Source organism: Salvelinus namaycush, chromosome 8, assembly GCF_016432855.1.
Source record: "Salvelinus namaycush isolate Seneca chromosome 8, SaNama_1.0, whole genome shotgun sequence".
NCBI lineage: Eukaryota > Metazoa > Chordata > Actinopteri > Salmoniformes > Salmonidae > Salvelinus > Salvelinus namaycush.
This window is the reverse complement of record NC_052314.1, coordinates 10,385,916-10,412,511: the sequence shown is the minus strand read 5'-3', so window position 1 is coordinate 10,412,511 and position 26,596 is coordinate 10,385,916. Positions and strand designations below refer to the sequence as shown.

At 43.2% G+C, this 26,596-nt stretch overlaps 1 protein-coding gene across 5 annotated transcripts in view; it reads right to left on the bottom strand.

The window, feature by feature from the left end:
* The window catches only part of pot1 (protection of telomeres 1 homolog), a 50,333-nt gene extending 26,978 nt beyond the window's left edge, over positions 1–23,355 (bottom strand). For 3 of the 5 annotated variants that reach the window (XM_038999242.1, XM_038999246.1, XM_038999245.1), the window contains exons 1-7: positions 23,272–23,355; positions 6,494–6,627; positions 6,025–6,097; positions 4,850–4,950; positions 1,616–1,723; positions 1,441–1,509; positions 943–1,069 (exon numbers count right to left, since the gene is read on the bottom strand). In XM_038999242.1, coding sequence (XP_038855170.1) covers positions 943–1,069; positions 1,441–1,509; positions 1,616–1,723; positions 4,850–4,950; positions 6,025–6,097; positions 6,494–6,613 — 598 coding nt within the window. In that variant the 5' untranslated portion in view covers positions 6,614–6,627; positions 23,272–23,355. Of the gene's footprint in view, positions 1–942; positions 1,070–1,440; positions 1,510–1,615; positions 1,724–4,849; positions 4,951–6,024; positions 6,098–6,493; positions 6,628–7,794; positions 7,991–23,271 lie in introns of all 5 variants that reach the window. The other 2 variants (XM_038999243.1, XM_038999244.1) reach the window with 2 other exon arrangements.
* Between the last annotated feature and the right edge of the window lie 3,241 nt (positions 23,356–26,596).

The following is a 26,596-nucleotide window of genomic DNA, read 5'->3' as shown; positions in this document are numbered from 1 at the left end:
CTGTAATTTACCTTGTAATTTTTACAATGTGTTTGTATTGTACAATTTAAAAAAGTCATTGGTTTGGAATAGTAGCAATAAAGAGCAGACACTGTAAATGTTGAGTATCCGGTTGTTCTGTTTTGGAGATTATTGGACAACCATAATAAAACCATTGGTGATAAAAGAGTTGGAGAAGCTAGAGATTAAGAATATTAGATGGATATGAGAGGGGGAGAGAAGGAGAAGAAAAGAGGAGAAGGAGAGGAGGAGAACAAGAAAGGAGTCAGAGAATAGGTGCTATGAGGACAGGATAGGACAGAGTATGTTCGTATAACAGCAAAAGAGCGAGGTTCCCTTACCTCGGACAACCACTCTGCGAGCCCCTCTGCGCTTTCTACAGCAAGGTTTTTTTTTTTCTGTGTGAACAAACCTCGCCACACTGCCTGACTCCCGGCAAGGGCAGACCAGTTAAAAAGGCAGTCGCAGCACTTCCAAGTCAAAGGTCGCGAGTTGAAGGGCTAAGCAACACCGCAAGGACTCATATGTACCCTGTGATGTTGGGTGCTTAGTGAGAGGGTGCAGAGAGAGGTCCTCTTTTTCCCATTGCCAGCCTCCACCTCACCTCCCCTGCCCGCCAAACCCTACGCCTCTACAAATGCTTGTTTAATGAGATCACAGTACAGTAACCCCCACCCAACCTACCCTGGATGACACCACCTAGACACAAACCCCTTATTATCTCGCAGCAGCAGGTCAGGGGGTCCAGTAGTCATAGCAACCAGCCTGTTGGTTGAATATGGACTTCAAAGTGCTTTGCTGAGTAGGAAGTGTGTCCTTTTCTGCCTGTAGAGTATCTTAGCACAGAGCCAACACCTTAAACTGAGCTCGACATTGGCCTGGTGGAATATCAGCATATTTGTCTATACCATGTTAGTGCATTTGCAGGGCAGGTTGACTTACCTGTCCCCTTGGTCCGGAATGGCTGCTTGAAGAAGGTGACTACAGCGTAGACATTCACCACTACCCCAGGCTTCAGGTCGCTCAGTGGGACGTAGGTGTACTTAACCACCTTCACTGCCTTAGTGACCTGAAGACAAACACTACTGCATTACCATTCAGGATCGGACAACAATTTAAGTAAAGAGAGAATGTCTATTTGTAAATGACTTCAGAGAGAACAACAGTCAGTTGTAGAGACTGGATATGGTCAGTCCCTAAATGAATCGATTGGACAGAGTAAAATTGTTTTGGGATCAGTAAGAGTGATTTAAGTGGAAGGGCCATAGGCCAGCTATTTTACATGTATTCAGTACCAAAAAGATCCTGCAAAACATGACACACCCAAGTTCACATTGGGATGAACATCTGATGACATGAGATTTTTCAGACAGGCACAATACGGCATCTGACAGCCTCCATAAAACCAAGGTCTTTGAGCTAATGAGTTCACAGACTGACCTCAGTGCTGGCTGGAGAGGTTCTTTTGCGGGGTACAGATGCTCTCGGGCTTACAGTAGATGGCCACACCTAGGACACAGAGAAAAACATTTCAGAAAACTAAGGGTCATATTTTATTAAACCCTCCCTTTAATTAACAACCAACATAGGAACCCTTCCCTGAATATGTACTCACATACATCCAGGCATCATCTCCAGCTAGCTGCAGGTTACAGGCATGGAGCTTGTCTTTTTGAGCTGTGGGAGAATTGCCCACAGTGAAGCCAGTCACCAGCAGCATGTCCTGAGGGAACAAACGCATGCAACAGAGACAGAGAGAGTTATGTGGTGTGGTGAGAGGTGAGATAACACTGCCCCCCCAAATGTAAAAAAAATATTATAAACGATGTAAAATGGGTTTAGTATAAGTCATTGGTATCTGGGATACTTGGGATGTCCCTAACCTAACTCTTACCCTAACCTTAACCAACCATTTAAAATTGAATGGGGTAGGGAAGTCCCAAGTATAGCACAGACCGTTTAATATAGCAGATGTTGTGGTAAGAAATACAGGCTTGTGAGTAATATGCTACACTCAAAATAGAGATAAGCCAGTTGTATTTTGCTTGGGGAGCAGTGTGTGACTGTCCTCCAAATGGTTTAACAGTGTTCTCTGACATAACTCATACAGCAGACAAAGGGAAGGGAGAGATACAAAGTAATCATGTTACAGTGGATTAAACAAACCATTGTTTGACAGAGTACTCTACAGCCATGATAGCCAATCCCTTTTCCCGCTACGTCTGCTCAGAATGTGATGATTCTTCTCCTCTCAGGGGTGTTCTGAGACAATAGGTCAGCCTGTCTAACACTGGTGCATCACTCAGCTCATTCAACTTTGTCTGTGCATTGGTCTTAAATGACATGGATGCCTGAATCCTATCATTGGGTTTGAGTGTCATTTTATCAAGGTTAATAAAAATAGTTGCTGATCAGTCACCACCGTTAAAGAGCATGTCAACACTGTTACAGAGAGAGCATGTAGGACGTCAACACTATTACAGACTAGAGGACGTAAACAACCAAAATGACTAACATCCCTATGTGTTTGCACTTAACAAGAGTCTGTCTGATCCTCAGACTCTGAATAGCATCCCTAAGATCAAACTGTTGACTTAATCTACTTCAATGTAGACGATAATTGTGTAAGAACTCGCTCCACAAGGAAGACACTCTCTCTCATTGGGAGTGTTGCAATTTTGCTCACAATGACTAGAGCTCTGATCAGCAGCTAACGCTCCAATCATCTCTTTTGAAGATTATACCACTCCTCAAAGCAATACGGAACTGAGGATAAGCATGCAGCTACAATACGGAACTGAGGATAAGCATGCAGCTACAATACGGAACTGAGGATAAGCATGCAGCTACAATACGGAACTGAGGATAAGCATGCAGCTACAATACGGAACTGAGGATAAGCATGCAGCTACAATACGGAACTGAGGATAAGCATGCAGCTACAATACGGAACTGAGGATAAGCATGCAGCTACAATACGGAACTGAGGATAAGCATGCAGCTACAATACGGAACTGAGGATAAGCATGCAGCTACAATACGGAACTGAGGATAAGCATGCAGCTACAATACGGAACTGAGGATAAGCATGCAGCTACAATACGGAACTGAGGATAAGCATGCAGCTACAATACGGAACTGAGGATAAGCATGCAGCTACAATACGGAACTGAGGATAAGCATGCAGCTACAATACGGAACTGAGGATAAGCATGCAGCTACAATACGGAACTGAGGATAAGCATGCAGCTACAATACGGAACTGAGGATAAGCATGCAGCTACAATACGGAACTGAGGATAAGCATGCAGCTACAATACGGAACTGAGGATAAGCATGCAGCTACAATACGGAACTGAGGATAAGCATGCAGCTACAATACGGAACTGAGGATAAGCATGCAGCTACAATACGGAACTGAGGATAAGCATGCAGCTACAATACGGAACTGAGGATAAGCATGCAGCTACAATACGGAACTGAGGATAAGCATGCAGCTACAATACGGAACTGAGGATAAGCATGCAGCTACAATACGGAACTGAGGATAAGCATGCAGCTACAATACGGAACTGAGGATAAGCATGCAGCTACAATACGGAACTGAGGATAAGCATGCAGCTACAATACGGAACTGAGGATAAGCATGCAGCTACAATACGGAACTGAGGATAAGCATGCAGCTACAATACGGAACTGAGGATAAGCATGCAGCTACAATACGGAACTGAGGATAAGCATGCAGCTACAATACGGAACTGAGGATAAGCATGCAGCTACAATACGGAACTGAGGATAAGCATGCAGCTACAATACGGAACTGAGGATAAGCATGCAGTTACAATACGGAACTGAGGATAAGCATGCAGTTACAATACGGAACTGAGGATAAGCATGCAGTTACAATACGGAACTGAGGATAAGCATGCAGTTACAATACGGAACTGAGGATAAGCATGCAGTTACAATATGGAACTGAGGATATGCATGCAGTTACAATATGGAACTGAGGATATGCATGCAGTTACAATATGGAACTGAGGATAAGCATGCAGTTACAATATGGAACTGAGGATAAGCATGCAGCTACAATATGGAACTGAGGATAAGCATGCAGCTACAATATGGAACTGAGGATAAGCATGCAGCTACAATATGGAACTGAGGATAAGCATGCAGCTACAATATGGAACTGAGGATAAGCATGCAGTTACAATATGGAACTGAGGATAAGCATGCAGTTACAATATGGAACTGAGGATAAGCATGCAGTTACAATATGGAACTGAGGATAAGCATGCAGTTACAATATGGAACTGAGGATAAGCATGCAGTTACAATATGGAACTGAGGATAAGCATGCAGTTACAATATGGAACTGAGGATAAGCATGCAGTTACAATATGGAACTGAGGATAAGCATGCAGTTACAATATGGAACTGAGGATAGCATGCAGCTACAATATGGAACTGAGGATAAGCATGCAGCTACAATATGGAACTGAGGATAAGCATGCAGTTACAATATGGAACTGAGGATAAGCATGCAGCTACAATATGGAACTGAGGATATGCATTCAGTTACAATATGGAACTGAGGATAAGCATGCAGTTACAATATGGAACTGAGGATAAGCATGCAGTTACAATATGGAACTGAGGATATGCATTCAGTTACAAGTGAATTACAAAATGCAGCATTATATTCTGTCAGATAAAACAGCCACCTACACCATTAACGTCCATTACATTCCAATTAAGAATTTTGTGCCCACTTCCTCAGTAAGTACAAATCAGAGCCATTACTACACCGTGTTTGAGATCCTATAGGGAATGGTCGGAGACCTACCCCTTGACTGACGGATTCGGAGTAGTCCTTCGCCAGCGCACCAAACAGGATGATATTGATGGATGAGTGTTCCGGGGACATGTTCTGTTGGGAGTCTTCTTCTGACAGAGGCAGAGACAACTCTTAAGCAGAAGATAGTGTACACACGCAGCAAATTTGACAGATGCAAGACATATACAGAAAATACCTCAGAGCCTGTACGGCTTTATAAGGGTATTCTCTTATTAGGGCTACAGTTCAATTAAAATGTCACCCAACTCCTCTCTGCACAAGGTGCAAGTTCAAAATTGGATAGAGTGTAATCCGTTTTCCTGTCAGTCATAGCATATCTTAGAGAGCTATAACTTGTCAGAAATGTCCAGATCAACTAGCCCATGTCAGCTAATGTTTTTCAGCCCATAGATTTTGTAGTAATGTTTGGGTCACTCAAATATCACATGAACACACATTGGACATGGCAAAATGTATAGAATTGCAGGAAATAAGCTTTAAACGTGCAACATATTCTCTCCACCAACAAGCGGGGTGTGAACAGTTTGTGTCATGAACAGTGCCTGTGCCCATAGAAATAGACGTGGCATGCGAGGGATGTTCCCCGGTGCTGGAAGGGGGGCCTGAGTGAAAAAGTTGCTCTAAAAGGACATTGCAATCAGCATCTCTGAAATGCTCTGTACACTACTAAGACAATTAGCACTTCCCTATAATTCCAACCGCTCTGGGTTGTGTAAATGTCAGCAGAAGAACAAAGTGAAAAACATTATAAAAAAATAGCACTGATCAGTCTGTCACGACTGACAATTGCTGTGGTAATACAATTATTACACAAGACAAGGAAACAAGGCATATTTCAAATGGGTTTGAAGTACTGTATTAACAAGCGAGATAACTCTCTCTGAATAAGCAGTGCTGCTGTATGAATGTTAATCATAATGCAGAGGGATAAATGTAGCATGGACGACACAACAAAGAAGAAATGGCCTTTTTCGACAATCCTATTAAGATCCATTCCAGCTGAACGGCTTACAGTGGGAGTGAGACAATCGAGCCAGCTGAGATCTAACACAGCCAGCTACATGCCCTCCAAGGAAATTCCACCAATGCATGATTGGGCAGTCACTCCTTCATTGTATAGGCCTACATCCTTCTGGGCCTAAATGTTTTCTCATATACAATACCTTGAATCACAGTCTTCAGGACATAGTTGTCTTCTCCCATGGATACCAATGGCCCTTTGTGAACTACTCTCCCCTGGGAGAATAGCAGAAAAACAAAACTTTAGATGAATGGTAAAACATATAAAAATTGATGAGTGTCAAATCGGTCAAGTCCACAAGCCAATTAACACATAACTCCCTTAGACGGAAAATGGAGGACGGGGAGTGAATTTGTTGTTAATTGCTTTGTCTGCTTTACAATCATCTGCCAATAGTGTACTTGAAAGAAAGATAAGGTAAAAAAAAAACACATCAACACAAAATAAACTGTGGAGAGAGGAACATGGATAAATAGACAGAGAATGAGAGTGAAAAAGAAAAGCAGGCAGTGGAGGACAGGAGCGAGAATGTAAGAAAGGGAGAAGAGGGGGATTTATGGAGATATAAGAAACGAAGCGTAGCGGAAGGGTTTGACCTGACCGAGACACACCTTCACAGTCTTGCCAGTGCAGTCTGAGGTAGGGCTGAGGAGTGGAATGGGGATCCTCTGGAGTTGAGCGGGAACCTGGGTGCCGGGACCGGGCCCGTCCTTGACCACAAGGACAGGCATTACTTCAAGAATACCTGATGAAAAACATACATTTACATTTTAGTCAATTAGCAGATGCTCTTATCCAGAGCTACTTACAGGAGCTATTAGGGTTAAGCGCCTTGCTCAAGGGCACAGAGTGATGCTTCGAATCCCTGAGCCAACTAGGTGAACAAACAACCTCTCGGTTACTGGCCCAACACTCTTAACCGCTGGGCTAGCTATACACTATGTAGCCTACTGGCACAGAAATAACAGACATCTGTTCAAAGAAATAGGCCTACAATGAAATGACTAAACTTCAAAATACAACTGACGCATCAACAAGCAAAAGGGTGTATGTTTATTTTCCCCAGGCAGTTGACTGAGAACACATTCTCATTTACAGTAACAACCTGGGGAACAGTTACAGGATAGACAAATGAGCCAATTGGAAGCTGGGGATAATTAGGCGAGGGCCAGATTGGGAATTTAGCCAGGACGCCGGGGTTAACACCCCTACTCTTACGATAAGTGCAATGGGATATTTAGTGACTAAAGAGTCAGGACATCACTGCCCTGGGGCATTTGGATATTTTTATTTTAGACCAGAGGAAAGAGTGCCTCCTACTGGCCCTCAACACCCCTTCATCTGGTCTCCCCCATCAAGGGACCAACCAGGACAAACCCTGCTTAGCTTCAGAGGCAAGCCAGCAGTGGGAAGCAGGGTGGTATGCTGCTGGCATATCACAAAAGCCTTAGCGAGGGACACAGGAGAGGTGTTTTAGATGCATTCCCAGCAGGTACTAGGTTGTTACCTGTCAGTGTGAGTACTTGTTTGCTTTGGGGGGGATTTGACTGGTGCATCCGACTCCTACAGTGCTACATTGTGTGGCCACCAATGGCAGATAAGGAAGAACAGCCTTGGAGGCAGCCAGTCAGTTAACCATTTAGTCAGTCAGAATGAAAGATTTTCCTTCCAATTTCGACTAGGGGGGAGGAGCCACAGGCACAACGTGTGAGCCCGCTGGGAGGCTCATTGTACTTAGAACTGTCAATTGTTTACTTTTGAAAAAACGTTCCGACTTAACCAAGAACATCTCCATTTCATCTATAATCCCTCAGTCACAACTCTCTAGAGCAGTCTCTGTCATTCTCTCTCAGCTCCATGTAAAACTAAAAGAGGATAGTCTGGCTCCTGGCTCTCTCCGTGTGCATCTTACCCTCAGAACAGTGGCAGCGACACAGTGGGGTTGAGGAGGGGTAGAGGCGCACCAGCTGTAAATACCACCCACAGCCCTGGAGCTTGGTGCCAGCCTGTACCCAGTGAGATGGCAGACGCTCTGGCCTAGGCCCCGCGGTGGAGAGACAGCTGCCTCACCCGTTCCTCAGTCGCCAACCCCCAGCCCTGCCTGGCTCCTTCAAACCACAAGGCGCTCGTTAAGTAAAGAGGCTAATTCAAGTTCAGCCAAACAAATGATTAATGGAGAGGTTTAAATGGCTGAATAACGCTGGAGAATGAGGGAGAAATACTGGCTACTATGGGTTTGTAGGTTAGTACATTCCAGTGTTCTGTAGTGGTTGACCAACAGTGATATTGAGGACCAAATTAGACAAACTACAATACATTACATAATGCTCTCCTGAACTGAACACTCCCAAGCAAGACCTGAATATTGAGAGTGGATAAGTTCCCAGGTGTCAATTATCATTGGCTAATAGTTAGGCTATATTAGTAACACGTAAACATGCTAACAGCCTCTGTCATTTATCAAGGGCCTCAATATATATATATATATTTTTAGAGGGTGGATAATCTTTAATATTGCAAATAGATTGTGGCTTCTATCAATGTAACTGTCTGGATCATTTTTGAATCCCCCATATACAGTGGGGAGAACAAGTATTTGATACACTGCCGATTTTGCAGGTTTTCCTACTTACAAAGCATGTAGAGGTCTGTAATTTTTATCATAGGTACACTTCAACTGTGAGAAACGGAATCTAAAACAAAAATCCAGAAAATCACATTGTATGATTTTTAAGTAATTCATTTGCATTTTATTGCATGACATACATCAGAAAAGCAGAACTTAATATTTGGTACAGAAACCTTTGTTTGCAATTACAGAGATCATACGTTTCCTGTAGTTCTTGACCAGGTTTGCACACACTGCAGCAGGGATTTTGGCCCACTCCTCCATACAGACCTTCTCCAGATCCTTCAGGTTTCGGGGCTGTCGCTGGGCAATACGGACTTTCAGCTCCCTCCAAAGATTTTCTATTGGGTTCAGGTCTGGAGACTGGCTAGGCCACACCAGGACCTTGAGATGCTTCTTATGGAGCCACTCCTTACTTGCCCTGGCTGTGTGTTTCGGGTCGTTGTCATGCTGGAAGACCCAGCCACGACCCATCTTCAATGCTCTTACATAGGGAAGGAGGTTGTTGGCCAAGATCTCACGATACATTGCCCCATCCATCCTCCCCTCAATACGGTGCAGTCGTCCTGTCCCCTTTGCAGAAAAGCATCCCCAAAGAAGGATGTTTCCACCTCCATGCTTCACGGTTGGGATGGTGTTCTTGGGGTTGTACTCATCCTTCTTCTTCCTCCAAACACAGCGAGTGGAGTTTAGACCAAAAAGCTCTATTTTGGTCTCATCAGACCACATGACCTTCTCCCATTCCTCCTCTGGATCATCCAGATAGTCATTGGCAAACTTCAGACGGGCCTGGACATGCGCTGGCTTGAGCAGGGGGACCTTGCGTGCGCTGCAGGATTTTAATCCATGACGGCGTAGTGTGTTACTAATGGTTTTCTTTGAGACTGTGGTCCCAGCTCTCTTCAGGTCATTGACCAGGTCCTGCCGTGTAGTTCTGGGCTGATCCCTCACCTTCCTCATGATCATTGATGCCCCACGAGGTGAGATCTTGCATGGAGCCCCAGACCGAGGGTGATTGACCGTCATCTTGAACTTCTTCCATTTTCTAATAATTGCGCCAACAGTTGTTGCCTTCTCACCAAGCTGCTTGCCTATTGTCCTGTTGCCCATCCCAGCCTTGTGCAGGTCTACAATTTTTTCCCTGATGTCCTTACACAGCTCTCTGGTCTTGGCCATTGTGGAGAGGTTGGAGTCTGTTTGATTGAGTGTGTGGACAGGTGTATTTTATACAGGTAACGAGTGGAGAACAGGAGGGCTTCTTAAAGAAAAACTAACAGGTCAGTGAGAGCCGGAATTCTTACTGGTTGGTAGGTGATCAAATACTTACGTCATGCAATAAAATGCAAATGAATTACTTAAAAATCATACAATGGAAAATTACAGACCTCTACATGCTTTGTAAGTAGGAAAACCTGCAAAATCGGCAGTGTATCAAATACTTGTTCTCCCCACTGTGTATATATATATATATATATATATATATATATATATATATATATATATATATATATATATATATACACACACATACAGTACCAGTCAAAAGTTTGGACATACCTACTCAATCATAAAAAAAAAAAGTATACATTGTAGAATAATAGTGAAGACATCAAAACTATGAAATAACACATATGGAATCATATAGTAACCAAAAAAGTGCTAAATCAAAATATATTTATATTTGAGATTCTTCAAAGTAGCCACCCGTTGCCTTGATGACAGCTTTGCACCCTCTTGGCATTCTCTCAACCAGCGTCACCTGGAATGCTTTTCCAACAGTCTTCGAGTTCCCACATATGCTGAGCACTTGTTGGCTGGTTTTCCTTCACGCTGTGGTCCAACTCATTCTAAAACATCTCAATTGGGTTGACGTTGGGTGATTGTGGCGGCCAGGTCATCTGATGCAGCACTCAATCACTCTCCTTCTAGGTCAAATAGCCCTTACACAGCCTGGAGGTGTGTTGGGTCATTGTCCTGTTGAAAAACAAATGATAGTGCAAACCAGATGTGATGGTGTATGGCTGCAGAATGTTGTGGTAGCCATACTGGTTAAGTGCGCCTTGAATTCTAAATAAATCACTGACAGCATCACCAGCAAAGCACCCCCACACCACATCCTCCATGCTTCACGGTGGGAACCACACATGCAGAGGTCATCCGTTCACCTATTCTTCGTCTCACAAAGACACAGCGGTTGGAACCAAAATCTCAAATTTGGACTCATCAGACCAAAGGACAGATTTCCACTGGTCTGATGTCCATTGCTCGTGTCTCTAAGGCCCAAGCAAGTCTCTTCTTCTTATTGGTGTCCTTTAGTAGTGGTTTCTTTGCAGCAATTCGACCATGAAGGCCTGATTCACACAGTCTCCTGCGTGTTACTTGAACTGCAGAGTTCTGTCATACTATCCAGGTCTATGCCCAAACAGGTCGAGCTTCTACTTTTAAAGATCCATCTCCCCAGAAGTAAGTCCCTCACTGTTGCCGCTTGTTATAGACCCCCCTCAACTCCCAGCTGTGCCCTGGACACCATATGTGAACTGATTACCCCCCATCTATCGTCAGAGTTCATACTGCTAAGTGACCTAAATTGGGATATGCTTAACACCCCGGCCGTCCTACATTCTAAACTAGATGCCCTCAATCTCACACAAATTATCATGGAACCTACCAGGTACAGCCCCAAATCCGTAAACATGGGCACCCTCATAGATATCATCCTTACCAACCTGCCCTCTAAATACACCAATGCTATTTTCAACAAGGATCTCAGCGATCACTGCCTCATTGCCTGCGTCTGTAATGGGTCTGCAGTCAAACAACCACCCCTCATCACTGTCAAGAGCTCCCCGAATCACTTCTGCGAGCAGGCCTTTCTAATCGACCTGGCCCTGGTATCCTGGAAGGATATCGACCTCATCCCATCAGTAGAGAATGCCTGGTTGTTCTTTAAAAGTGCTCTCCTCACCATCTTAAATAAGCATGCCCAATTTAAAAAAAAATGCAGAACTAAGAACAGATATAGCCCTTGGTTCACTCCAGACTTGACCAGCACAAAAACACCATGTGGCGCACTGCACTAGCTTCGAATTGTCCCCGCGATATGCAACTTTTCAGGGAACCAATACCAGGAACCAATACACACAGTCAGTTACGAAAGCAAAGGCTAGCTTTTTCAAACAGAAATTTGCATCCTGCAGCACTAATTCCAAAAAGTTTTGGGACACTGTAAAGTCTATGGGGAATAAGAGTACCTCCTCCCAGCTGCCCACTGCACTGAGACAAGGAAACACTGTCACCACTGATAAATCCACAATCATTTCAATAAGCATTTTTTCTACGGCTGGCCATGCTTTCCACCTGGCTAACCCAATCCCGGCCAACAGCTCTGCACCCCCCGCAGCAACTGGCCCAAGCCCCCCCCTGCATCTCCTTCACCCAAGTCCAGACAGCTGATGTTCTGAAAGAGCTGCAAAATCTGGATCTCTACAAATCAGCTGGACTAGACAATCTGGACCCTCTCTTCCTAAATTTATCCGCCGTCATTGTTGCAACACCTATTACTAGTCTGTTTACCCTGTTTCGTATCGTCTGAGATTCCTAAAGATTGGAAAGCGGCCGCGTTCATCCCCCTCTTCAAAGCGGGAGGACCCTCATGACCCAAACTGTTACTGACCATTTCAAATCCCACCGTACCTTCTCCGCTATGCAATCTGGTTTCCGAGCTGGTCACGGGTGCACCTCAGCCACGCTTAAGGTCCTAAACGATATCATAACCGCCATCGATAAAAGACAGTGCTGTGCAGCTGTCTTCATTGACCTGGCCAAGGCTATCGACTCTGCCTATAAGAATAAGGTGATTGACAGACTCAACAGCCTTGGTTCCTCCAATGACTGCCTCGCCTGGTTCCCTAACTACTTCTCAGACAGGGTTCAATTCTAGGGCCGACTCTTTTCTCTGCATATATCAATGATGTCGCTCTTTGCTGCGGGTGATTCTCTGATCAACCTCTACGCAGACGACACCATTCTGTATACATCTTGCCCTTCTTTGGACACTGTGTTAACAAACCTCCAAACGAGCTTCAATGCCATACAACACTCCTTCCATGGCCTCCAACTGCTCTTAAAGGCTAGTAAAACGAAATGCATGCTCTTCAACCGATCGCTGCCCGCACCCGACCGACTAGCATCACTACTCTGGACGGTTCTGACATACAATATGTGGACAACTACAAATACCTAGGTGTCTGGCTAGACTGTAAACTCTCCTCCCAGACTCACATTAAGCATCTCCAATCGAAAGTTAAATCTAGAATTGGCTTCCTATTTCGCAACAAAGCCTCCTTCACTTATGCTGCCAAACATATCCTCATAAAACTGACTATCCTACCGATCCTTGACTTCGGCGATGTCATTTACAAAATAGCCTCCAACACTCTACTCAGCAAATTGGATGCAGTCTATCACAGTGCCATCCGTTTTGTCACCAAAGCCCCATATACAACCCACCACTGCAACCTGTATGCTCTCGTTGGCTGGTCCTCACTACATACTCGTCGCCAAACCCACTGGCTCCAGGTCATCTAAGTCTTTGCTAGGTAAAGCCCTGCCTTATCGCAGCTCATTGATCACCATAGCAACACCCACCCGTAGCACGCGCTCCAGCAGGTATATTTCACTGGTCATCCCCAAAGCCAACACCTCTTTGGCCGCCTTTCCGTCCAGTTCTCTGCTGCCAGAGAACTGGAACAAATTGCAAAAAAAATAAAAATATCACTGAAGTTGGAGACTTATCTCCCTCACTAACATTAAGCATCAGCTATCAGAGCAGCTTACCGATCGCTGCAGCTGTACACAGCCCATCTGTAAATAGCCCATCCAACCAACTACCTACCTCATCCCCATATTTGTTTTTCTGCTCTTTGCACACCAGTATTTTTACTTGCACATCTATCACTCCAGTGTAAATTGCTAAATTGTAATTACTTCGCCACTATTTGCCTATTTATTGCCTTACCTCCTTACTTCATTTGCACACACTGTATACAGATTTTTCTATTGTGTTATTGACTCTGTTTGTTTATCCCATGTGTAACTCTGTGTTGTCTTTGTCGCACTGCTTTGCTTCATCTTGGCCAGGTCATAGTTGTAAATGAGAACTTGTTCTCAACTGGCCTACCTGGTTAAATAAAGGTGAAAAAAAAATATATAGATTTTTTTAAAACTCTGAAGCATTTATTTGGGCTGCACTCTGAGGCTGGTAACTCTAATGAACTCTGGGTCTTCCTTTCCTGTGGCGGTCCTCATGAGAGTCAGTATCCTCATTGCGCTTATGGTAGCTCTTGATAGGTGCTTGGACAGGGTTATATTCTGTATACCACCCCTACCTTTTTAGTATAATAAATAAAACACTAAATTTTGAATCCTGCGTTGTTTGGTGTGTCAGTTCATAAACCATGTTCCATGGAATCGGTACATCAAAAATCTCTTCCCAATTATTTTGCCATCTGTATGGCACAGCTGTCAATTTGTTGGTCCTTAAATGAAACTGGTATAATTCTTTTTAATCACAATTTTATTTAGACAATAATGATCATAATTTGACTTTATGATACTCAAGTCTCCTCTTAATGATAGATCATAGCAATCTCCAAGCCTTACTGTTCAAACCCCAATTGCACTAACATTAGCCTGTAACAAAAGGTTCATTTCTTGAATATAAAAACGCCAGATTATTCAGTTTTATGCTCTTGCAGGTGTATGAAAATGTATCCTTTGGCTGAGTAAAAACCCCATAGAAGATAAAATGGTACAGCAGGTGTTTTCCATTGCTCTTTTATCAGCTGGGGAACAGTTTGCCAGTGGGAGTGTGAGTGCATGCGAGAGCCTAGTTATGCGCCGGCGGAGCCAAGGCCACTCTCTCACAGACCCAATTTAAAACTCGGCGTCACTGTTCCTGAGTCAGACTCTCTGCAGGTGACTGGAGAGGGGGATGGCTAGCAGTCTGTCCAGCCAGAGACACTGCCTCAGACCCTTGTTCTTTGGTTGTCTCTCCTCACGCCCTCGAGGAAATCGGGCTGGGGACAGACTGAGGTGGCAATGATGAGTCGGTCCTTTCACTGCTAATTCTGCACGACAGCGTAGGAAGGGATTCTAACTCAGTCAACATCCGTAGAGGGAGTGTCATAGTAGAGGATACTGTAGGAGATGCCATGGCTTTAATTCAAAGGGCCCCCCTTTGTAGGCCTGCTAATACATTTCCAAAAACAAACAAAAAAGCTTACTGTCCAGAGTTAGAATACACAAGGTGCAATTTTGAAATGTGGTTGTGAATCAGCAGTTTCTTTCATTATGTCAGTCACAGTCACTTTTTTTTTTAGATTGGTAAATTAGTCTAGCCAGCTATCTAATTTGAAAACAAGTGTTGACGGTCCATATTCTCCTTTCTATTTTCACTCTACAGGTGCCATTCTACTGGGTCCGTAAACACAGAAGGAGCTGAAATTCCAAGTGGCATGAGTCTCTTTGCTGCCTGACTTAAATCCCCAGCTAGGTGAGTGTGGCATTTGAAGGTGACAGGCCTCACAGAGAAACTCCCATCAGGCTGTGCTTGAGAGGGGCACAACTCCCAGAAATGCCAAACAAAAGAGAAAATAAAAACTTGACAAATTTCACAATAAATTGGTGTAAACTTTAAAATGTCCTAAAAAAAATCTAGGTCAAGGTACTTATTTCTTTATCAAATGCTAAAAAAAGATAAACCACAAAATTGTCATCTTTGTTTAAGGATTGGATGTGAGGTGTCGCACTGACACCTTTGAACTGGGATTTTACGGATTAGGCCAAGGCTACACACCTTTCAGTGTGACTGGTAATGTGATATCAGTATGAAAGCACTGATAGTTTTGTTAATTCAACCGAATTAACCATCCAAATATTTCGACATTTGTGCTGAATAGTCAGTTGATTTAGTTTGTTTCAATTCTTTCATCCACCAAGGCCTTTGCAAATCGTCTTGATTCCACAAATCTTGCCAGTGAGCGATTCACGACACGATGAACATGTAAATAATATGCCGTACCAAATGTCTTGCTGCTGCAGAGTGTAAATGTGGGATTGAGGAAAAGCATAGAGAACAAAAAAACATGTTGAACAAAGAGCGACGTCTGTATTCAGTGATGCCTCCAGGGCAATGCTGACAAAGCGTCGCTGCATGTCAAACAAACTGTTGCGGATGAACGGAGGACCCTTCGCTTGCTCCACATTTCCATAATCTGGTTTTGATAAAGGCTTACAGAATGGGGCTACCGAAATAGGTCTTCAAAAGGGCTTGTCCAAATCTAACGATACCCACTGCCAAGGGAAGCTTTGTGTTCCTGTATCTCTACAGTGCATGGGGAATTATGGCTCCGACAGAGATGCTGCAGCTGTTATGCTGTTTATGTAAGAAGTGTGATGGGACAGGGTTCTTCCAGAATGTCGTCTTCTCCATCTTTCTCTCCTTATCTGTAGTCTTCTGTTGAGGTTTCAAAGCAGACTCCAATTTGTATCGCTGCTCTTCTTCCTTCAAATGGAGCTTATTCCTCTTCTGTGCACCTGTTGTGACTTAGGCGACCATCTTAGCACAAACACTTGCCGTTAAGGCCCCGGTATTTGCTTCTGGGTCAATTCTTTCAATGGACACAAGGGAAGAATTGGTAGCAGACAGAAAACACAAGACCATCTTTAAAAAACATCTGTTTATTTTCTCTTTCATGAATTACAGAGAGCAGTTTTGCATCCTCTTGTTATTATTATTATTATTATCATCATCATCATCATCTTTATTCCATATTTAATAGTCTAAGTACGTATTTTCCTCCTATATATATTTCTCTAGTTTTAACAGTGCATTCGGAAAGAATTCAGACCCCTTGACTTTTTCCACTTTGTTACGTTCCAGCCTTATTTTAAAATTGATTTAATATTTTTTTTTTCTGGGAATCTACACACAATACTCCATAAAGATAAAGCAAAAACAGGCTTTTAGAAAAATTTGCTAATTTATTACAGGTAAAAAACAGAAATACCTTATTCATATAAGTATCCAGACCCTTTGCAATGAGACTAAATTGAGCTCAGGTGCATTCTGTTTCCATTGATCATCCTTAAGATGTTTCTACAACTTGATTGGAGTCCACCTGTGGTGAATTCAATTGATTGGACATGATTTGGAAAGGCACACACCTGTCTATATAAAAGGTCCCACAGTTGACAGTGCATGTCAGAGCAAAAACCAAGCCATGAGGTTGAAGGAATTGTCCGTAGAGCTCCGAGACAGGATTGTGTCGAGGCACAGATCTGGGGAAGGGTACCACAACATTTCTGCAGCATTGAAGGTCCCCAAGAACACAGTGGCCTACATCATTCTTAAATGGAAGAAGTTTGGAACCACAAAGACTCTTCCTAGAGCTGGCCGCCCAGCCAAACTGAGCAATTGGGGAGAAGAGCCTTGGTCGGGGAGGTGACCAAGAACCTGATGGTCACTCTGACAGAGCTCCTCTGTGGAGATTGGAGAACCTTTCAGAAGGACAAACATCTCTGCAGCACTCCACCAATAAGGCCTTTATGGTAGAGTGGCCAGACGGAAGCCACTCCTCAGTAAAAGGCACATGACAGCCCGACTGGAGTTTGCCAAAAGGCACCTAGACTCTTAGACCATGAGAAACAAGATTCGGGACAAGTCTCTGAATGTCCTTGAGCGGCCCAGCTGAGCCCGGACTTGAACCCGATCGAACATCTTGACAGAGCTTGAAAGGATCTGCAGAGAAGAATGGGAGAAACTCCCCAAATACAAAATTGCCACGCTTTTAGCAGCATACCCAGGAAGACTCACTGCTGTATTCGCTGCCAAAGGTACTTCAATAAAGTACTAAGTAAAGGTTCTGAACACTTATGTAAATGTGATATTTCAGTTTTTATTTTTAATAAAATAGCAAACATTTCTTTAAACCTGCTTTTGCTTTGTTTTTATGGTGTATTGTGTGTAGATTGAGGATGTCTTTTTTTAATCAGTTTTAGAATAAGGCTGTATCATAACAAAATGTGGGAAATGTCAAGGGATCTAAATACTTTCCGAAGGCACTGTATAAGAGGAAATTATTATCAATACAGCACATTCCATAATACTAAAGAGAATATGAGAATGATTGCAAGGAATATCAACAATATCCCTTCATTTACCCCCTCATTCTTAACCAGTCACCATCTTACCTATTAAAATCCACCTACTGGTCCTTCTTTATACCATTTTTTTTTTGTCAACGTCTATTAGATCTTCCAGGCGGAGTTCTTGTGCCCAAAAATATCAACATTTTCCCCCATATATTTTCTCCTTCATATTTAGGATGGCTTACTATGTAGGACTAGGCATCTCATCTTTTTGCATTGCCTGTAGATGGGGAGCTGTGACATCGCTTAACAGGTTGTGCAGTCTTCTGGTCTTCTCGGGAGGGGTGGGGGAACTCTCGTTGTCCTCGTTGTCTCCGGTTCCTTCTGGGTCCCCTCGTTGGAGGACCATTCACCTATGTTGACCTCACTCTCAGGAAGGATAGAGTCGCTGGTATAGTCACTATCAAAAGCACCTTCAAAATCGTCTCCTCCTCCTCGCTGTCACTCACTCTGCTTTTTGCTTGTTGACTGACTGGTTTGCCTCTCGGGTTGCTCGCCTTCAAGCTTCTGCTGCTGGCATTCCTCTTCTGCTAGCTCTTCGCTAGAAGCTGCCTGTCTTCTCTTGGCTGGTCGAAGGAGGAGTGGCCATTTTCATCACATAGGGTGCATTGCTGGAGTTCTTGCATTCTCTGGCCTTGTGTCCAAGGGATTCATAGCACTAGCACTGTAATGTATGTGCATTCTTGATGGTCAGCACGGCCGCAGGTGAAGCAGGACCTGTCCGGGGTAGAAAATCCTACCACTGTAGGGGCCCAAAGTGATTGCGTTCAGCACCTCTAACAGCTCTCCTGTCCTTCCCCTCTTCAACTTCACCCTGTACTTCCTCACTCTGTACCAGAAACCATACTTATCTACAGGCTTTAAAGCTGGCTGTAGAATGGTGTAGTATCTCTCAATGAAGCACTCAACATCTTCATCAGTCAGCCTTCCCGTCCAGAACTTAACCACAAGGTTCTTCTCGTCGATGTTCATTGCAGATTCCACCTGCCAGGACTTCCACTTTTCTTCATGTGACTTACATAGACTTCAAGGAAGTGGAGAAAAGACCTCTCTGCTTTGAAAACAAGTTAATGTTCCTTCCTATTAGGTAAGGCTCTGAAACTATAGATGTCACTGGCATTAATCCAATTAGACTCAAGTAAATATTTCCTACATAGTCTCTGTTAGGGGCCCTCGCTTTCACCCACATACAGTATCTCAGCTGGGCCCAATACTGGCCAAAGACCAGAACCCGGAGCCATGATGGTAAGGTTTGGGTCGGCTGATCACTGTGGGGATAGGGAGGGTCAACCACGGCTTACTGCCCGTGTCCTGAAACCGTGTGTTCACTATTTGAGTTCAAGTGAATGAATGCACACCTATGCCCTGGCAGATAATACCAGGGTCTTGCACAGCACTTTTTGATCCATAGCATGCAGTTTTTACCTAAAAAAGGGAGGAGCACTGGACAAACTTTCACAGGCTAACCTCACTGGCATTGAGGCTTATAAATATTCTCACACTATTACACTGGGCACTCCAGCATGAAATTACTGCCTCTGGTGCGCATCGTAGGGTAGAATTCACGTGGTTAATTAATTGCCCAGTGACGCAGGGAGATTTAAACAAAAGGAAGCATTTGTTTGTTTTTTTACAAAGAAAGAGACAGGAAAATACAAGAGGCTTATTAATTCCATACGGGGCCCTTCACACAGTGATAATTCATTACATTCTCCTGTACCTGAACCATTACTCTCAAAGATGTATGCTTTGATTCTAGCTGCCGCCGAAAGGCGAGATCCTAAAATAATGGCACCGGGCAATTTAGCAAAACAAATCTATTAGCCTAAATGATAGAGCAGATTAAAGTAAACAGGGATTTTTAAAGAAATTAGTTAAAATTACAGAGCTAATTTAAACATGTAATGCCCTACCTTTAACAAATATGGCACTACCTTAAAGGCCCTTGGTGATAGAAGTTATTCATGTTCTAATAAGCCTATGATTTAAAATGTAGCCTTGCAACACTTTAGCAAAAATTTACTTGGGCTACTTTGGCTATGCCTAATTTAAACCCTGTTTATTACTAAATGAACATGATAAGCCCCACAGACACCTTCACCTCATAATATAGGGAAGTGGTTTTCAAACCTCTCCTTGGATACCCCCAGACTAGCTCACCAGATTCACCTGAAGAGCTTGATAATTAGTTGACAAGTTAAATAAGGTCTGCTTAGCAGTTAGGGCTGGCACAATTACCAGGGGTCCCCTGATAAAAAAGCATAAGAAATGTCTTTCTGCATTTTGTAAACGCAGACCTAAAATGCTTGTTGTTGTAATTTCTGCTTGGCATCAGACTAATTTTGTGCTTCAGTTGCACTTCTCTACTTGGAAGAAAATTCACGAACTAGGCATTCATCAGCAGACAGCGCTCGGACTGATGTGTAGCTACTTTTCTCTGGTACTTTTCTCGGTGTAGCCTACTTTTATCGGGTAAAATGCAAGATTAACTTCAAGAAAAACATTAGGGAACATAGCTGGCTACATTCTTTCTATGATAAACATTAGAAATATGATGGCCGTGCATCATGTTTGCAAAAAAGACCTTTGTCAATTACTTGTGTGGCTACTTACCAAATATCGTGGCACCTCTGTTCTCAAATGATGAAAACAAAGCTATTTTCTGACAAATGTGTTGCACTAATGTATTTTCTGTGAAGGAAAACTATAGTTGCAAGCCCCTGATCACTAGTGAAGAAAAAACTTGACTTGACTTTCAAAAGAAAAGCAGGTAAAATGGTTTGAAAACACAGATTTATTTATGGTCTGAGTTTTGAAAATGCAGTTTTCTGAACATTAATGTGATCCATGAATTACTGTATAACCATGTAACCAACAGTTATGGATGAAGACATCATGAAAATAAAAAAAATTCTGTGGAAAGAACAGCTGACTGAAGACGGGATGGCCGGGCATTAATGCGGTTGAGTCCGTTTCTACTGTACCATGGACTCTACAACATGAAGAAACTTTGTTGCACATTGCTGAAACAAGCAAGATGTTGTAGCAAACGAGTCTTCGGTTGCCTATGCAAAACACCCTTCCCTGCAGCAGCAGCTCATGTGTTCAGGAGCGGAGAGGAGAAAATGTGAGTCTTAAAATATAGATATTATTATTTGTGGTGCTATTCGAATAGTTATTACGGTGACCGAGATCATTTGGCTGACCAATAACCGTCATCCAAAATTCAATGATCGCCACAGCCCTACTAGCAGTAAAATAGTTCAAATACATGGAATGTCTGGTGAAGCCCGAGGAGAGGTTTGAAAACCCCTGCTGCTATAGGGTAGGCCTACCTTTAGGAGAAAGACCTATCAAATAGGCTTTCTTTTTAGTAGTATCGGCGTAATCACAGTGTGCTGCACCGATTTCAGTGACGTACCATAACGCCAGAGGAGGCTGATGTCAACATAGTCAGCAAGACCTGCGCCATTCAAGTGGGACATTTGTAATCATTTCCAGCACAACCATCTACCCTGTGCTTCAAAACACTTCAAGAAATTAGCAAGCTTTGAGTGTATGGGTTAAGGAGAATTAAAAGTTAGTCTATGTTCTGATGGTGGATGCAGTGAATTACAATGTAAAAGCGTGTTAAGACCTATAAAATGCATTCTATCATTATCATGCTCTATTTCTGTTGCACTCAGTCTCACCTGGAAAAACATATTCCATACCCATCCCTAATAGAGGGGGCAAAACAAAGGCCGCGTCGGTTACCTCCCTATAGGTCTTTGGTATTTGTTGTCCCTTTCTGTGTCATCTCTACTCTGGGCCCAGTATCTCTAAATCTTCTTCAAAATCACATTTGCTCAATTTCAAACATTAAGCTATTCAACCTTCTTGCCGTAAACTTGCCCTGTACAGTCCCTCCAGCCTTGATACTAGTAGCAAGCTTTTGTCCCAGCCTAGCACTACAACAGCTGATGCTAGTAGCCTAACCAAGGTGATAATTAATTAAGAGTTTGTGTTCGTGCTGGCCAGGAACAAAAACCTGCACACTCTGTAGGTCTCCAGGAACAGGGCCGGTCACCACAGATCTACAGGGTTTGATCTTGACTTACCCTTTTAAGCAATATATTTACAAAGAAAAACTAAAAGGTGAAAAAAGTAACTTAGAATTCAAGATGAAAAACCGCAGCTGTTAGGACCGTATAATTACAGTGATTTATGATTAACAATAGCTCTCAACAATTTTTAACTTGATTAAATTATTTTGTCTACGTGCCGTCTTGATCACTAGAACTAGTCTGCTATTTAATATTCTTAATCATTACTCGTTTGTCTCTGTACCACCATACAGCCACCCAATGGGGACCAATTACACAGTGGAATTACAGTTCCCTTAAATGGTCATTATGCCTGCTTTGGGGCCCAAAGTGTAGCGCTACATAGTAATTTAGCTGCTTCAGTGAATTTGTAAGTTCACTGGGAACTTATTCCATTACATTTAAACAGAAAGTCATCTTGGCCCATTAGATAAAAAATGTAAAAAACTTTATTCAACTAGGCAAGTCAGTTAAGAACAAATTCTTATTTACAATGACGACCTACCCCGACAAAACCCTAACACGGACGACGTGTTATATGTACATCTACCTCAAACTACACCAGTATCCCTGCTCATTGTAAATTTGGTATTGGCACTGACCCTGTATAAAGCTTCCTCTATTTTCTTGTGTTTTCTTTATTAAATATTAGTTATACTATTTAGATATTGATTACTGCACTGTTGGGTTGAGCGTTTCACTGTACTTGTGCATGTGACAATAAAACCATTAAGTTGAAATGTTTTGGACTAGCTAGCTAACTTAAATTCGGTCTCGTTAACACGTTCATAAATGAACTGTCAAACTAGTTCGCTAGCTAAAGACAGTAGCAAGGCTTGCTGGCTTCAGTTCCCCGCTTACTTGCTAGCTCTAGCATTCTGGTCCACGCGCATGCGTCGGATGCACACCCAGCTCAGATGCAACGCATGCGCGTGGAGAGCTAAAATGCATTTTTTTTTTTTGAAATTACATCCTGCGCACACAACACTTTCAGCACTTTAACAACATTTTTACTTTGTTGAGGTTACGAAAGTATACTGAAGATAGTCACTAAACAAAATCGGGGGGGAAACAAAGAAAACTTGCTGTTGTTGCGCGATGGTCCAGAGCTACTTGGCTAAAATGGCTAGGTATAATAACTTGCTAAAACAATTGCTAGTAGATATCACGCGACATTATGCCTCAATCTGAATAGCTAAATTTCCTAATTTACATATTAAGTAGCTAGAAAGGTATCCATATTCTGACCATACGAAATGTTGCTGACTGTTCACTAGCTAACGTTGGTCGGTGAGATAGCCAGCTTCTTCACAGCTAGCATGCACGATAGCTAGCAGTAGACAAAAAGACAAGTCTTGCAAGGATCTAAAGCAAGTCCATTTTTCCTCATACGTGACAGACGAGGACACCAATATAAATTATGATGAGGCAATGACTAAATGAAAGTCAAAGTTTGTCAACTTACTTTGAGTTTACATGCAGCACGGACTGATTCCTTGAATTTCCCTCTTGTTTTCAACTATTGATTAACCAACTACCAGTATGACAGATATCGACGTCATCTTTTGCGCATGCGTACGGCATATGGAGGGCCGCGATCACCTGAGTCAGAGGGAAGGCGAAGTCAGTATACTATATATTTTGAAAGTTTTGTGTAATGTTTACTGTTCATTTCTAATTGTTTATTTCACATTTGTTTATGATCTATTTCAATTTCTTTGACAATGTAAACATATGTTTCCCATGCCAATAAAGCCCATTGAATTGAGCTCAGAGGGGGGCTCCCGAGTGTATCTCAGTGCTAGAGGCATCACAACAGACCCTGGTTCGATTCCAGGCTGTATCACAACCGGACGTGATTGGGAGTCCCATAGGGCGGCACACAATTGGCCCAGCGTCGTTAGGGTTTGGCCGGGGTAGGCCGTCATTGTAAATAAGAATTTGTTCTTAACTGATTTGCCTTTTAAATAAAGGTTCAATAAAAAAATAACTGAATATAGATGCTCTTTGCTTGCGTGCAAACAGTCAGACATGCTTCCAGAGAATCTTATGCAGGGTTTCAAGTAATTTCTATCTCAAATACAATTGTATTTCTCACTTACGCCGAATACAACAGGTGTAGACCTTACCATGAAATGCTTACTGTAAGCCCTTAACCAACAATGCAGTTCAAGAAATAGAGTTAAGAAAATATATACAAAATAAACTAAAGTTAAAAAAATAGAAAAATAAAATTACATGACAATAACGAGGCTATACTTTTCTGCACATTAACACTAGAAGCGTATTACCTAAAATGGATCAATTGAGAGTGTGGGTACACAGCTCCAATCCAGACGTGTTGGTCATTACTGAGACGTGGTTAAGGAAGAGTGTTTTGAATACTGATGTTAACCTTTCTGGTTATAACCTTTTTCGGCAAGACAGATCCTCTAAAGGTGGTGGACTGGCAATCTTTACCAAGGATCACCTTCAGTGCTCGGTTGTCTCCACCAAGTCTGTCTCCAAAGAATTTGATTTGCTGGTTTTAAGCATTAAACTTTCAAATAACTCTTTGTTGACTGTTGCTGGGTGCTATCGTCCTCCATCAGCACCAGCTTGTACCCTACCTGCCCTAAACTCTCTCCAGGCCCCTTACACTAAGCCTCCCGGGTGGCGCAGTGGTCTAGGGCACTGCATCGCAGTGCTAGCTGCGCCACCAGAGTCTCTGGGTTCGCGCCCAGGCTCTGTCGCAGCCGGCCGCAACCGGGAGGTCTGTGGGGCGACGCACAATTGGCATAGCGTCGTCCGGGTTAGGGAGGATTTGGCCGGTAGGGATATCCTTGTCTCAGTATGTAAAATGTAATAAAATGTATGCACTCTACTGTAAGTCGCTCTGGATAAGAGCATCTGCTAAATGACTAAAATGTGTAAAATGTAAGCCTGAATTTGTCCAGCTAGGTGACCTAAACTGGGACATGCTTAAACCACATGACCAAGTTCTAAAGCAATGGGACTCCCAAAATCTTTCTCCGATTATTACCAATCCTACAAGGTATGACTCCAAACACCGAGAAAAAGCTACTCTCCTCAATGTTATCCTCACAAATAATCCTGATAGTATCAGTTTGGTGTTTTCTGTAATGACCTTAGTGATCACTGTTTTACAGCCGGTGTTCGTAATGGCTGCTCAGTGAAACGACCTGTCCTGATTTGTCATAGACGCTTGCTAAAAAACTTCAATGAGCAAGCCTTCCTTCATGAACTGTCCTCTGTAAAATGGTATAGAATCAGCTTGATCCCCTCTGTCGAAGACACTTGGACCTTCTTTTTTTATATTTTTAGTGGTATTGTTAACAAACACGCCCCCATAAAGAAAATGAGAATTACAAACAGGTTCAGCCCCTGGTTCGACCGTGATCTTGCGGAGTTACTACACCTCAAGAATTGCATTTGGCAAAAGGCTCGGCACATGCATACTCAGGCTGACTGGCTCTCATTCAGACAAATTATAAATAAATGCACTCAGGCTATCCGGAAGGCCGAAGAGTTACTTTAAGGCCCAGTTCTCTCTCTGTGGGTCTAACCCCAAGAAGTTCTGGAAACCGGTTAAAGACCTGGAGAATAAACCCACCTCACAGCTTCCCATGTCCCTTAATGTTGATGGTGTGGTTGTTACTGACAAGAAGCACATGGCTGAGCTCTTTAATCACCACTTCATTAAGTCACGATTCCTATTTGACTCAGCCATGCCTCCTTGCCTGTCCAACATTTCCTCATCTCCCACCCCTTCTAATGCGACTATCTCCGATGCTTCTCCTTCTTTTTCCCCTGCCCATGTAACAGTATAACTTTAGTCCGTCCCCTCGACCCGGGCGCCTCTGCACACATCAACAACAGTCACCAACGAAGCATCGTTACCCATCGCTCCACAAAAGCCGCGGCCCTTGCAGAGCAAGAGGAACCACTACTTCAAGGTCTCAGAGCAAGTGACGTCACCGATTGAAAGGCTATTAGCGCGCACCACCGCTAACTAGCTAGCCATTTCACATCGGTTACATTCACCCCCCTTTCGACCTCCTCCTTTTCCGCAGCAACCAGTGATCCGGGTCAACAGCATCAATGTAACAGTTTAACTTTATGGCGTCCCCTCGCCCCGACCCGGGCGCGAACCAGGGACCCTCTGCACACATCAACAACAGTCACCCACGAAGCATCGTTACCCATCGCTCCACAAAAGCCGCGGCCCTTGCAGAGCAAGGGGAACCACTACTTCAAGGTCTCAGAGCAAGTGACGTCACCGATTGAAAGGCTATTAGCGTGCACCACCGCTAACTAGCTAGCCATTTCACATCGGTTACACCCAGCTACAAAGTTTCTCCCTGCAGGCAGTCACTGAGTCCGAGGTGCTAAAGGAGCTCTTTAAACTTGACCCCAAAAAAACATCTGGGTCAGATGGTTTAGTCCCTTTCTTCTTTAAGGTTGTTGCCCCTATCATCGCCAAGCTCCAAACTTTTTAACCTGTCTCTCCTTTCTGGGGAGATTCCCATTGCTTGGAAGGCAGCCACGTTTCGACCTTTATTTAAAGGGGGAGATCAAGCTGATCCTATCTGTTCAATTTCTATTTTGCCCTGTTTATCAAAAGTGTTGGAAAAACTTGTCAATAATCAACAGACTGGCTTTCTTGATGTCTATAGTATTCTCTCAGGTAGGCAATCTGGTTTCTGCTCAGGTTATGGATGTGTCACTGCAACCTTAAAGGTCCTCAATGATGTCACCATTGCCCATGATTCTAAGCAAAATTGTGCTGC